This window comes from Nomascus leucogenys, chromosome 9 (assembly GCF_006542625.1).
Source record: "Nomascus leucogenys isolate Asia chromosome 9, Asia_NLE_v1, whole genome shotgun sequence".
NCBI classification, from domain to species: Eukaryota; Metazoa; Chordata; class Mammalia; order Primates; family Hylobatidae; genus Nomascus; species Nomascus leucogenys.
In genome coordinates, this window is record NC_044389.1 from 75821049 (window position 1) to 75834440 (window position 13392).

Here is a 13392-nt window from a genome sequence, read left to right on the forward strand (position 1 = left end):
AACCTCTGATTCTCCTCTTTTAATTTTTCTACTCTTTGCTCTCTATATTTGATGTCCACTGGTATTTCTATATCAAGTGGATGGATGAAATTAAAACAAATTTTATTTCATATTTTTAAAAAGGTTTACTCTGGCAGCAATTTTTACTGCCAATTTAAAGGACGTTTAGAAATTATCCCTATGTCCCATTAGCTTATATTGTTGAAAATCTGCTGCATCACCAAGAGATAAAAAATACAACCATGCATGCACAAAAATAATGACCATTCATTACCCCTTGGCCAGCACACATTTTCCTCAAGGCTCTGTTTTAAAGGTTAATTTGAGGATAGATGGAAAAAAGCTTTAAAGCGCTGGTATTTTCTAAGGCAATCAAAAAACAGGGAGGTTAAGTCTGGGTGATATAACAATAGGTTTTAGTTAAAGGGTTTATTTGCTTGAAATACTGACCTCTCAATCATCCCTGACATCTTCATGAGGGAAGGTTTCCCTGATTTTACATGCCAACAGCTCATTAGAAATATAGCATAAGGAAAATAAATTACAAAGTCAAAAAGTTGAGCAAGGTAAGTAAATGCTGCAGCAAACTAAATGCAAGTCCCCCAATTTATTGTTTTCTGTACCTTGTTCAAGTAAACTAAGTCATTCAGTGGAAGATAAAGTAAAGGATGAAGGCATGACCTGGAGTGGCCATGTGGGTATTGATTGAGAATAATAACAGAACACCAGATTAGTCTAGTGCTCAAATGTGTAAACATTTTAGGGATATAGTAGTTTTATGTAGCAATTATATTGATACATGATATCTTTTTCCTAGAAATAAGCTACTAAAACATAAATTTAGGATTCTGATATAGTTAGAAGATATTAATCAGGTAGATGTGTGATTATGGACAAGAAAAACTTTTATAAAAATATTCTGAATACAAGTTTTTGAACTTATTTGTAGTAATATAAATTATATTTGTCTATCAAATTCCTACAGTATTTGTCATTTGGAGATACTAATGATAATAAGATGCACTGCACTTACTTCAGTCTTTAAAATATAATTGGATGTTTTGAGATATTAATAGTGAGCACAGACTGGAATAGATTGTCAAGAATCAGATATATTGCCCTTATCAAAAATACAGGCAAGCAAAGGGCACAAAGGAAAAAAAGGAGGAGACATTCTACATGGCTCCCCAGTTTCTTTCTTCCCACACTGGAAATGCTGATTCTGTCTCCAAGGAAGGTTTCATAGGTTTACTTCTCACCACAGGGAGGATTTACATTATGAAACATTTCCATTTTTACCTGAGAAAATGTAAAGCTTCAGGACATTTTCTGAGGAGCTACAAACCATTAATCCATAGAGCCTGGATTTATTTACTACAGTATTTCTTTAGCCTGGGATATCCCTCTAAGGGCTTTGTATAGATAAGGAATCTCCCACCTAGTAAATATTACCAGTCTGTTTACCTGGAGTTCCAACTGGCAGGGAAATTAGACCAACCTTCACCCTTAGTTGCTGCCCTATACACACACCAGTGAAAGGAGTGAATACATCCTAGACCAGCTGCTTAACTTTTTTCTCCCCAAGTACTAATCAATGAAATGTAACTGAGTTGACATTTGCAAAAATATTTTCCAAAGCCATCTAAATATTTAAGCATATAATAATTTTTGGCAAACCCACTGAATTTTAATTAACAAAACAAGATTATGCCAACTATTTCTAAGAGAACTAAAAATCCTTCAAAAATGAAGTAACAGTGGAAGTAAGGATGATAATAATAATAGTATTTAAGCTCTTACCACATGTCAATGTCAAGAACTTTTCAATACTCTGTACATGTATTATAAGAATCAGAATAATCTTCTGGGATAGGCACTATTATTTTCCCATTTAACAGATCTAGTGTTTGAGGCATAAATGAAATGGCTTAGCCTGGTTTACACAGCTAGTAGATTCTGAAGCCATTGGTGAAACCCAGGAAGTGTGACCTATGTTCTTGACTGCGAAATCATATATGAAAATCCACTAGGATTTTTATTAATAAAACTAGATAATAGAAACTGGCTGATTAGGGAATAATAGTAAAGAATTAATCTTGTTGATTATTACTGTTATAAAAATAGAATAGATTAAATATTAAAATTAGTGATTCAGGTAGGAAAACATCAATCAAAAATAGTTTATTGAACTCATCATGAACTTCGTGTCAGGTGACTGGGCTACAAGGCACAGATGAAGTAGAAGGAAAAGCAAATAGCATAATATTAATACCAGCCAGAAAAGACTGGAAACGGAGTTGCAGGTTATGTCAAGTGAGATATATTTAAATATCAACATCTTAGAGGTGATAATTAAAACAATTTACAAAACTGAGATCATTTGTTTTCTAAATAAATGTCATTACCAGGCCAAAATTTTAAGTTAGACATATTTTAGCATTGAAGTGACTCGGAGTGTGATTTTCATTTGTAAAATCCTAAATAATATGAAGGCTGATGAACTAAACTGAGAAAAGAATGATAAACAAGAAAGAAAGAAGTATGACCTACATTGCCATCTGTGGGATAAATGAACATCTGTCATGTTGAATGAAAGATGAAGCTTGGAATTCCCAGTGAATCTCAACAGCCAGCACTACCCGTTAAGAGCAAAAACAGATTTCAAGCCTAATTTAACTTTCTTTTATTTTTGATTTGGAAAATATATTTAAAGAAGGGGCAAAAAAAAAAATCAGCCTCTAATAATCTAGAAACCATGGATTTTAAGATCCCCACGTATAATTTTAGATCAAAATTGAATGGAATTGTGCTAGAACAAAGAAGATTGTTGAAATCTATCTTAAATAGATTTTATGCACTCCAGAAGCATCTTGTTTTCTAACTAATGGATCCATTCAAGTCACAAGGTATGGTGGCAAAAACTTGAGCCTGGAACTTAGTAGGAGCTCTAACATGGTTTCATTTTGAGCAGTCACTTGACTTTTGGGGTCTAAATTTCTGTTTTTATGAAAAATAGATGAGGTTGGATTAAGGAATTTCCAAAGTTAGGTTCAACTGTACTCCTGTTTATGCTGTGTACCTATTTTAAAAAGTAGTCTGTTAAAAATTGCTTACTTTAAATATTATTTTAGAGATAGAAGTAGAGTTCTTAGAAGTTCCTTTTATGTTTATTTATTTATTTTTTTACTTCTCAAATTTTACATCAGTATCTGTTCTCTCCTTTAGGGTGGAGTTAGTGGGTTGACTGGAGAGCTAGAATTTGGAGAAAATGGAGGCAATCCCAACGTCCACTTTGAAATCCTTGGAACCAACTATGGAGAAGAGCTTGGCAGAGGTGTTCGCAAAGTAAGACAAGACAAACCGATTAATACGCTTTTTCCTATACTATGGTTTTGCTTGATTGTTTTCCATGCGGTATGATCACAGTACCCATTAAAGTCAGTATCGTAGTTTGAAAGAGAAAGCAGGGGGTGGAGGGAAATTAGGCATTGAAATGACTTTAAATATTTACCAGAAGTATTAAGCAAGAAATTCTATTTCTGACTTAGAATAATGTAAAGGAAAAAAGTTATCTGAATCTTGCCTAGGGAAATAGCATCATCTTTCATTTATTATAATAATAGTTTTTATAAAATAGTAAATTTAATATTTATACACTTTGTAGCTGCTTGGTTTTTAACTTGTAACATGTACAAAATCAGAATAAGAGCTTGGATAAATTTCATGTAGGAAGACAGAAAGTCTACCGCAAGATGTGACATTACAGTATTTTACCTGCTGTATGTGTCATGTAATATGTAGAAAATAGTTTGCAGAAAATGAACTCTTGTTGTATACTACTGATCACATGTAGGAAGAAGCTGAGTGCCAATAATGATGTTTCATGAAATACTGGGACAATAACTTTCTCAAGGAGAAATACAAATGCCCTTATATAAATGAAGTTTCTATGATTTGGATTTGCTATATATATATTTGCTATATAAATTTTATATATACACACACACATGCACACACACACATATATATATATTTAGTAGGGAAATAAATCATATATGTATCATATAAATATATCAAATCATATATATATATACACACACATATATATGATTTGGATTTGCTATCTATCTATCTATCTATCTATCTATCTATCTATCTATCTATCTACATATATTTGGTAGGGAAAAGCCTAACATAATTGAGTGTGTATGCAGAGCTGGTAACTGTAAATTTCTAACTGTCTAAAGTTGACGACATTGAGAGTAAGAAGTTCTTCAGTAGGTATTTTTAGTGCTGAGATGTAAGATGCAAAACAACCTAGGCAAAATGAAGTGAGGAGTTATTAGCAATACAAATTTCTCAATAAATTCATGCTAACGTGGATGAAACTATCTTGATGCATTTAAAATTTTTGTTTAATAGTGAATAATATGAAACATACAGAAAACTGCATAAAACACAAGGTTTAGTGAATTATTTTAAAGGAAAGAACCACTACTGTGGTCAAGAAATAGAAAATAGCTAGGATTCTCAACACTCCCATATGCTTCCCTCTGATTACAGTCAGACCATCCTTGTCAATAGTGTAATATTTAGACTGATTTTTATGATGCTAATTTATTTGCATTTAAAATATGTTTTTATCACCTGTGTTTACATCCTTATATAATTGTTTTGTCAATGTTTCAACTTATGAATGGTCTCAAGAATGCATATATCCTTTTCTTCTTGCTTCTTGTGTTCAGCAGTGTGTTTATGTTATTGATCCTTGTTGTTACATGGAGTGGCAGTTTATTCATTTATATTGCTGTATTGTTTTCTATTGTATAGATTTGTCCCATACCACCACAGTTTGTTTCCATTTTTAGACTGCTATAAGCTGCTGTTACAAAAATTCTTGGATATACATCTTGGATACTTTTATGCTTGTAGGTGTATTTCTGTAGGTTTTGTATCCAGAAGTAGAACTGCTGCAATATAAGAAACCATATCTTGAGCTTTACCAGATAACATCAAACCCATTTTTATAATAATTTACTAATTTACATACCACCAGCAGTGCAGGCATTGCCCCACATTCTAATCAAGTCTTGAATTTGTAAGACTTAAAATTGTATTAACTTATTGGGTGTATATAATGATATATCCTCATGATTTCAATTTACATTTCCCTGATTATGAAACAGTCTCCATCTTTTCCTACATATTTAGGCTCTTCAGGTGTTTCTGAGTTAATTGCTCATTACTGTTTTTTTGGAGGAGGGTGTCTTTTGCTTTTTATAATTGATTTTAGAAGTTATGTATATATTCTGAATTTTTATGTTTTATCATTTAATTTTTGCCAGTTTTATTTTCCTCTCTGTGAATTTTATTTCAATGCCATTTATAGTATCTTTCAATTTAGAAGAACTATGAATTTTCATCCTTATTATTATTGCTGTTCAGTATTATCTAAGAAATTACTCCCTATCCCCCAGAGTCATGAAGATATTATACTCAATTATGTTCCAAGGGTTTTATAGTTCTGCCTTCCAAATTAAGGTCTTTTATCGATCTAGAAGTTTTTTTTTTTTTACATACGGGGTAAGAAAAAGGTAAAATTTTACTCTTCAATACTCTTCATTTGTTTTATTGAGATATAATTTAAGTGCACAATGACTTAGAGTAATCGCATTCACCAATTTAACCACTAACCAGGTCAAGTTATAGAATGTTTCTGTCACTCAGAAAGTGCCATTATTCCTGTTTTTATTCTTAGAAGCACAGACAGTTTGCTTGGTTTAAAAGTTTATATAAATAATGTAGTATTTACACATTTGTGTCTTTTCTCTCAACATTTAAGGTACATTCTTATTTTCATGTGTCAACAATTTCGCTTGTTTGTCTTTTAATTTATATTGCTGAGTGGTATTATAGTCTATAAATATAATATGGTATCTTCTAAATGTCATTTTTAGTTTGCTGCTGTATATACAAATAATATTGGTATTTTATATTGATTTTATATCCAGCACTCTTGCTCAGACTTTTAATTCTAATAATTTAACTGTAGATTCTCGTGAATTTTCTGCAAATTGTCTTGTCATTTGCAATTAATAAGAGTTTTTGTCTCTTCTTTTGTTATTTTACACCTTCTAGGGATGATGTTGAATGGAAATAACAGTAGTAGGCATTTTTGGATCGTTATCAATCTCGGAGAAAAAACATTCAACACTATACCACTATACTACTATATATTTATAATTAACTTAGATCAGATTAAGGAAACTCCATATGTTCCTGGGACATGCATAATTTTATATAAAATTGTTTATGCATATGTAAAATTATAATTATGCTTATGTTTACATAAAATTATTTGATTTGCTACCACCTTGCATAAGGGTTTTATATTGATACTTATGACTGAGGTTGCCTAAAGCTGTCCTTTCTGTTGGATTTTGATATTAAGGTATGCTGGCCTAACTTAAATGAGTTAGTAAGGCAAAGCATCCAGAACCATGTCTAGTACATCACAAGAAGTTGTGGTTAATTTTCATTAATAACTGAAATTTCAGTAGAGGGGTAATGCCATATGTTTAAATAGCAACAGTAGAAAAGTAAAAAAAAAAAAAAGTGAGTATGTTTGGGTAGTAATTAAATGACTGTGAAGTTGTTGGGAGAGATTTTTTACAATGTAAGAGATTTGAGTATATTTGAATGCTCACAGACCAAGCCAGTAGTGAAGAAGAAAATGAAGATATAAGAAAGAAAGGTGATCATTGATAGAGTTACAGTAGGGGAAAAGAGAGGGTTGGATCAAGAATTAGATGGAGTACTTAACCATAGGCACCAGGGAACATCATTTTCCAGGGTGATGAGGGGTAGGGGTAAGAAAATAATGCTGTGTTTGCAAGCAAGTCTTTATGTTTGATGTTAGGAAGTTAAGAAAATTATTAAGAAATAGTCTTTGCTTGGAGAAATAGGAGGCAAGATTATCCTTCTAACTGGGAAAATGTAGCAGAAGGCATTGGCAATAATGAGACTGGAGGTTTAACGACAGTGGAGAAGATTCGAAATAGCTGCTGTGGCAAACAGGAGAGGTGACTAGGGAATATTGAAGAAATGCCAGGCGGGGCTATTGGCTCACATGAGGCTAGAGATCAAGAAATCACTGTAGTACTAATCTACACAGTCGTGGATGTTTGTCCAGCAGCATTGAGCAGACTGAATAAATTTAAATTAATGTAGGCTTGAAGCTTCATCGGATTATTTTTGTTTTGTGTTGTGTTGCTTTGTGTTTGCTAGCAGTACAACAAGGCAGTATGGTTAAGAACATTGGCAAGGCAATGGTTGAAGTGACAAAGCATAAAATCTAAACTGAACATGAATGGCAATGAAGAATGGAAGAGTCTCTATAACAGAGACAAAGTATGGCTCAAGAGGTTAGTGTGTCTTCAGCACATCTGAAGAGCTTATGTATTAGTATGGATTAAGTGAGAGAGCTTCAGAGCCAGAAATTATGTTTGGGGAGAGAGAGAACTGAATTCATTATGCTAAGGCTGGGCAGGTTCTAGGTACTCAAGGGATGTTTTTGAGGGTGGCAGAGGAGAGCTTCATTTAGCCTTCTAAACCCAGTGTCATTTAACGGAGTTCTGAGGTTAATATAGTTGTTTCAACCTGCTCTGAATTCAGAGTTTGTAATTGTTAAATCTCTGCTATTAAAATGACAGTGAATCATACACATCAGATACATCTACTTTGTCCTTAAGTAATAACTCCTGTAATTATTTCATTTTTTATGTTCCTATGCCCCAACTCCCAAACTGTATTGAAATGTTCCTGTGAGCTGACACTATAGAGGTATTGTGAAGGGCAGTATAAATATTTACTCCATGATACCTTGTATACCTTTGACACTTGAAAATTTTTTTGCATTGTTTTACAAATTTAAGCATTCTTAATTTTGAAATTTTCATTTTTATGACTCAATTATTTTTCTAATAAGCTGCAATTTAATTACTAATTTTTAAAAACTCAAGATCTAACACTCAAGTAATTTTAAAAGTCCTATGGATTAAGTCGTAGCTTGCCAGCTCATTTTATAAATGGGGCAGTTCCTTTGTATAGGTATTAACACATATAATAATGCTTTCAAAGATACGTATCAAAGGGAAATAACACCACACAAACAGTTGCAGTATAGATTTACTAGATGTATGTCCAAAATGAAGGTTCCACTCCCAGTTTCTCCATGTCTCAAAAGGAGTGAATAGTTTTTCAGTTGACGGACTGTCAAGTTGTCAGTGTTTATTCTGCTGCCAGTGGCTCAGTGTATACAAAGCCTGCAGCCTTATCACCTCAAGCAGGGGTATTGTCAGGTCTCATAAACTAAACAGGGTTGTGTCTGCTCAGGATTTGAATTTGTGATGTACCAAGGATTCATAGTCTCAACTTTTGGACTAGTCTCTGCTCTCTTGGCATTGTATGAATGATGGTTTCATTTTCTTGAATTTGGTGAGAATGTGGAAGGGATTATTTAATTCTCACTGATGTTCATCTAAATCAAGGACTTTCTTACTTTGATAATTTTTACATGTTCTTCTACTTTGTCATAAGGTGGTACTTGTTTAGTAGATGGTATATCAACATGTTAGCACATTGTATATACCCTTGAAGATAAATTCAGGTAAAACTCAAAGTCAAATTTTGAAATCACTAAGGTTTTCTATACCCTTAAATTTTGCCCAAGAATGTGGTTATTTCTGTTTCTGTTAATCACTATATAGAATTTCTAAAAAAAAATTAATTTGAGCAAAAGTTATTATAAGAAGACATAAAAAGTAAAGACTAAAGTAAATAACTCTACATTTAAAGAATCAATATATGTTTTTCATTAGAAGAGTTTTACGTAATGTTGTTTGCTTATTTGTCTGATTTTTCTTTGTTAAGTTTGCAGTGCTGCTCACATATTATTGTAGACTGCATTCCAGTATTAAAATTTAATACTCTAGACTTAGTGTCTTTGAACTTTATCACAAACAGGGAATAAGGCTAGGAAAAGCTGATTAAAGCTGGTTTCACAACCAATCTTAATTGCATAGTAATGCTTAATATCTTCATAAAAGTGTTCTCTCATAAGTTGGTGAAATAAAATGGTACGTCAGAGATATTTTACCTCCTAGGTACAGTGGTTTCTCAGATAGACTTAGAATCTTTATTCAGGCTCTCCAGCTTTAAATTCACAAAGTCTACAGCCTTGTGTTCTTGGGCAAACCTAATGCACTGCTTTGCAAAGGATATTACATAATCTATTAAATAATTAAATAATTATATTATATAATCTATTAAATAATATATAATCTATTAAAAATACACCAATTTTTAATGGACTAAAATCTTTAATTGCTTTGTACGTATAAGGAGGAGAGAACAGCTCTGCTTTCAAATAGCCAATGATTAAATATTGTACTTGTATTCAGCATTTTATTTGTATTCTGATTCTGGAATATCTAAAATGACATTTATCTTTTGGTATTACCCTGTTTTATGTTTTCTTTTTTTTAATTTTTTTATTATTATTATTATACTTTAAGTTTTAGGGTACATGTACACAATGTGCGGGTTTGTTACATATGTATCCATGTGCCATGTTGGTGTGCTGCACCCATTAACTCGTCATTTAGCATTAGGTATATCTCCTAATGCTGTCCCTCCCCCCGCCCCGTTATGTTTTCTTAAAGCACTTTTTGCAAACTGATATTATATCAGTCTTTCTAATATAAAACCCAGCTGTAATTTGAGCCCATAATTGGAAAATCTGCCATAGTTATTTACTGTCATCGTTCTAACAATGAATTCATGTCTTGGAAGGTTTATATGATAGAATCTAGAAACTATTGTGAATTGACAATATAATTATACGTATAACTCTTCTATGTGTATATGTAAATATAATTAACTTACTTTTTATAATTTGTCTTTCCCATTATAATGTTACTTCATGAGACAAGAACTATGTTTTCTGTTGTATTCCTGAGTGGCATATAGTAGATGCTTGTTAAGTATTTAATGAATGAACTAATGAATACATGTGCATACTGATGTAAGAATCCATAAGATTCTTCTCTGCATCTGTAAGTTTAGCCGCCTTGTTTTTCTTTTATTTACATGAAACATAATTATTTGCATTTAAATTAACTAGAATGTTAGTGGGTGCTATACTCTTTATCCTCAATTCCTATCGGAGTTGGGCACTTGATCACCAAAAGTATAAATGATGATTTTAATGGTTAAGCAAGATATATGTATAATTTGTTTGAAAGAATTTGTAGTGAATAGGGAAATAGTGGGTACTTAAATTGATTATTCCAAGCAAAATGGAAATACCTATAAAAGTACAAGTTTATTCGGACTATTAGACTATTAGTATTTGTACTTTTAAGATTATTTTCTCACAGCAAGACTAGATTTAACAGGCTGTAGTGGAAAAATGTGTAGCCTTTGCTGTTAGACATACCTGGGTTGAAATTCTGCCTCTGTCACTTACTGATCGTGTGATCTTTGGACTTCAAAGCAAATTGAGTTTCAAGTTCTGTAATATGTGAATGTAACACATGTAACGTGAATAATAATACTTATCTCTCAGGATTTTTGTAAGGATTAATTGATATTATGTTTGTAGGTTACACAATAAGGGAAAATTAAAATAATACCTGTTCAGAAATATACAGGAATTAACAGAATTCATTTTCAACCCAACACAAGAAATACAAAGTCTAGTTGCTATTCTGACAAGAAGCTGCTATGTGAGGTGGTGAAGTAATTTAATTTTAGATGTGGTTGACAGAGCATTATATATGACAATCACAGTGATAGCATGAAACACTAACATTTTTGTTACTTTTGATGTCCTTTATGACTCCAAAATTCTACAAGTCTGTTAATCAAGGCTTGGGAACTATAATATCTACAGTTGTATGGAAATCTAATAACAGAAAATCTGATGGTAAACATAGGCTGCATAAACCTAGTCTTTATAGTTTAAGCCCATAACTGGAAAATCTACCATCTTCATTTACTGTCCTAGTTATAGCAATGAATTGTGTCTTGGAAGGTTTATATAATAGAATCTAGAAAATATTATGAAGTAGGGCCTGGCGTGGTGGCTCACTCCTGTAATCCCAGCACCTTGGGAGGCTGAGGAAGACGGATCACGAGGTCAGGAGATCGAGTCCATCCTGGCTAACACAGTGAAACCTCATCTCTACTAAAAATACAAAAAATTAGCCGGGCGTGGTGGCGGGCGCCTGTAGTCCCAGCTACTCAGGAGGCTGAGGCAGGAGTATGGCGTGAACCTGGGAGGCAGAGCTTGTAGTGAGCCGAGATGGGGCCACTGCACTCCTGCCTGGGCGACAGTGTGAGACTCCTTCTCAAAAAAAAAAAAAAAAAGAAAAGAAAATATTATGAAGTAATAATGTGAACACAACAGCTTTTATTTCTTTATCTCATTCTCCTTTATTTATAATATATAATCATAATACATTCAGCTCTATCAGCTTTTATTCTGATGTGTCTTCCAGAAAATAGCTTGTACCATAAAGTCATGAGATGGATATGCAGTCTGATACTTTCTAACATTACCATTGAGTTAGATTCTCAAAATTGTTGATCCCAGCAGTCTCTTGATGGGTGGGGGAACCCTGTACTCTTGAAAAGTATATTCTGTGGACCAAATTGTTTCCGCTTCTTAGGGAGCCCATCTGATTTCACTGCAGAGTAGAGAAAATACCCTGTATCTGCTGATGTTTAGGGTTACTCTGAGTTTCTGGAAGGGTTAGCTGCTGGTTGATTGAGATCACTTCTGGAGGAGTTCTACCTCAGGTAAGCAGCATTCACTGCCTCTTGGAGAGAACAGCAGCTATCTCTTCTGGTGGCTGGGATGATGCCAACCTCTCCAGAATGGAGCAAAGATGACTGATGCGGTACAATTCTGTGTCCAAGTCTTGGTGAAAATAGGAACGACTTTTCTAGAAGGACTATAAAATCTGCACTGTTTGCTTGTTGTGATGGTTAATTTTATGTGTCACCTTGACTGGGCTAAGGGGTCCCAAGATAGCTGGTAAAACATTATTTCTGGATCTGTCTATAAGGTATTCCCAGAAGAGATTAGCATTTTAATTGGTGTAGTGGGTAAAGATTACCTCACCCATATGGATAGGCATCATCCAATTTGTTGGGGAACTGAATAGAGCAAAAAGGCAGAGAAAGGGTAAGTTTGCTCCCTGTTTAAGAAGGGAAATTCATGTTCTCTTGCACTCAGACATGGGCACTCCTGGTTCTCAGGCCTTCAGACTCCAGCTGGGAATTGCACCATCAGCCCCCCAGTTCTCGGGCCTTACACTCAGACTGGGACTTAGATCATTGGCTCTCTTGCTTCTTAGGCCCTTGGGTTTAGACTGAAACTATACCACCCACTTTTCTGGTTCTCTAGTTTCCAGATAGCTAATCTTAGAACTTCTAAGCCTCCATAATTATGTGAGCCAATCTCTCATATCAAATCTCTGTATATGGTATATATTTATAGGTAAATATATATTTATATATACATATATTCCCCTGGAGACCCCTGACTAATACCTTGGCATGAATTATCTTACCACGTTTGAGGGAAGAGCTAATTGTGAGGAATTTAGCTACTATTGGCATCCAGACTCTCAGAGAACATTCATAGACATGAATATGCTCATAAAGAGACCCAGAGAGTCTGTGGTGTCATCTGTAGTCCACATGCTTAGGACTGGTTGGGTTAGGAGTTCAAGACTGTGTCTGATACAGAGGAGGCAAAGTTTAGTTTTCTTCCCACTCTACTAGAGAGCAACCACAGTGGGACACACTGGAATCTGCGTCACTCCAATATCTAACAGATACACACACACAGATACACACACACACACATACACACACACACACACCAATGAAACTCCAGTCCAGCTCAAATTCAACAATATGATGTGGTGGTACTTAACATCCACTGAACAACATTATTCCTAGTTTCAGCCACTAGTGGTAACTAATGTCCAGTACCCAGTACTATGGTAATAATGATTAAAAGAACTTACGTTAGGAATTCACAGAATTAAGAAGTATTTGGTCATATGGGTACTCCTTTACCAAGATCTCATTGTCATGATTTAATTTTAAGTGGCAGACAGTGAAGGTTTATTTCACAGAAATTGCACAAGCGGGCAGGCAGTGACAGGAGAGACTCAAAGAGTAAGCCATTCACCCATGTATGTTGGAAGCCTACCACAGACAAATTTATTACATGATAACACTCATGGTATGATAGGTTCTGTTGAACCACAATCCCAGGGGCTTTTCATTACACCTCAAATTTTCTGCTTTCTCTGC

At 33.9% G+C, this 13392-nt stretch overlaps 1 protein-coding gene across 2 annotated transcripts in view; it reads left to right on the top strand.

Annotated features, from left to right (window-relative positions):
• GRID2 (glutamate ionotropic receptor delta type subunit 2) overlaps positions 1-13392 on the top strand; it is a 1459902-nt gene that overhangs the window by 934696 nt on the left and 511814 nt on the right. For both annotated transcript variants that reach the window (XM_003257534.3, XM_030819132.1), the window contains one exon: positions 3226-3345. In XM_003257534.3, coding sequence (XP_003257582.1) covers positions 3226-3345 — 120 coding nt within the window. The remainder of the gene's footprint in view (positions 1-3225; positions 3346-13392) is intronic.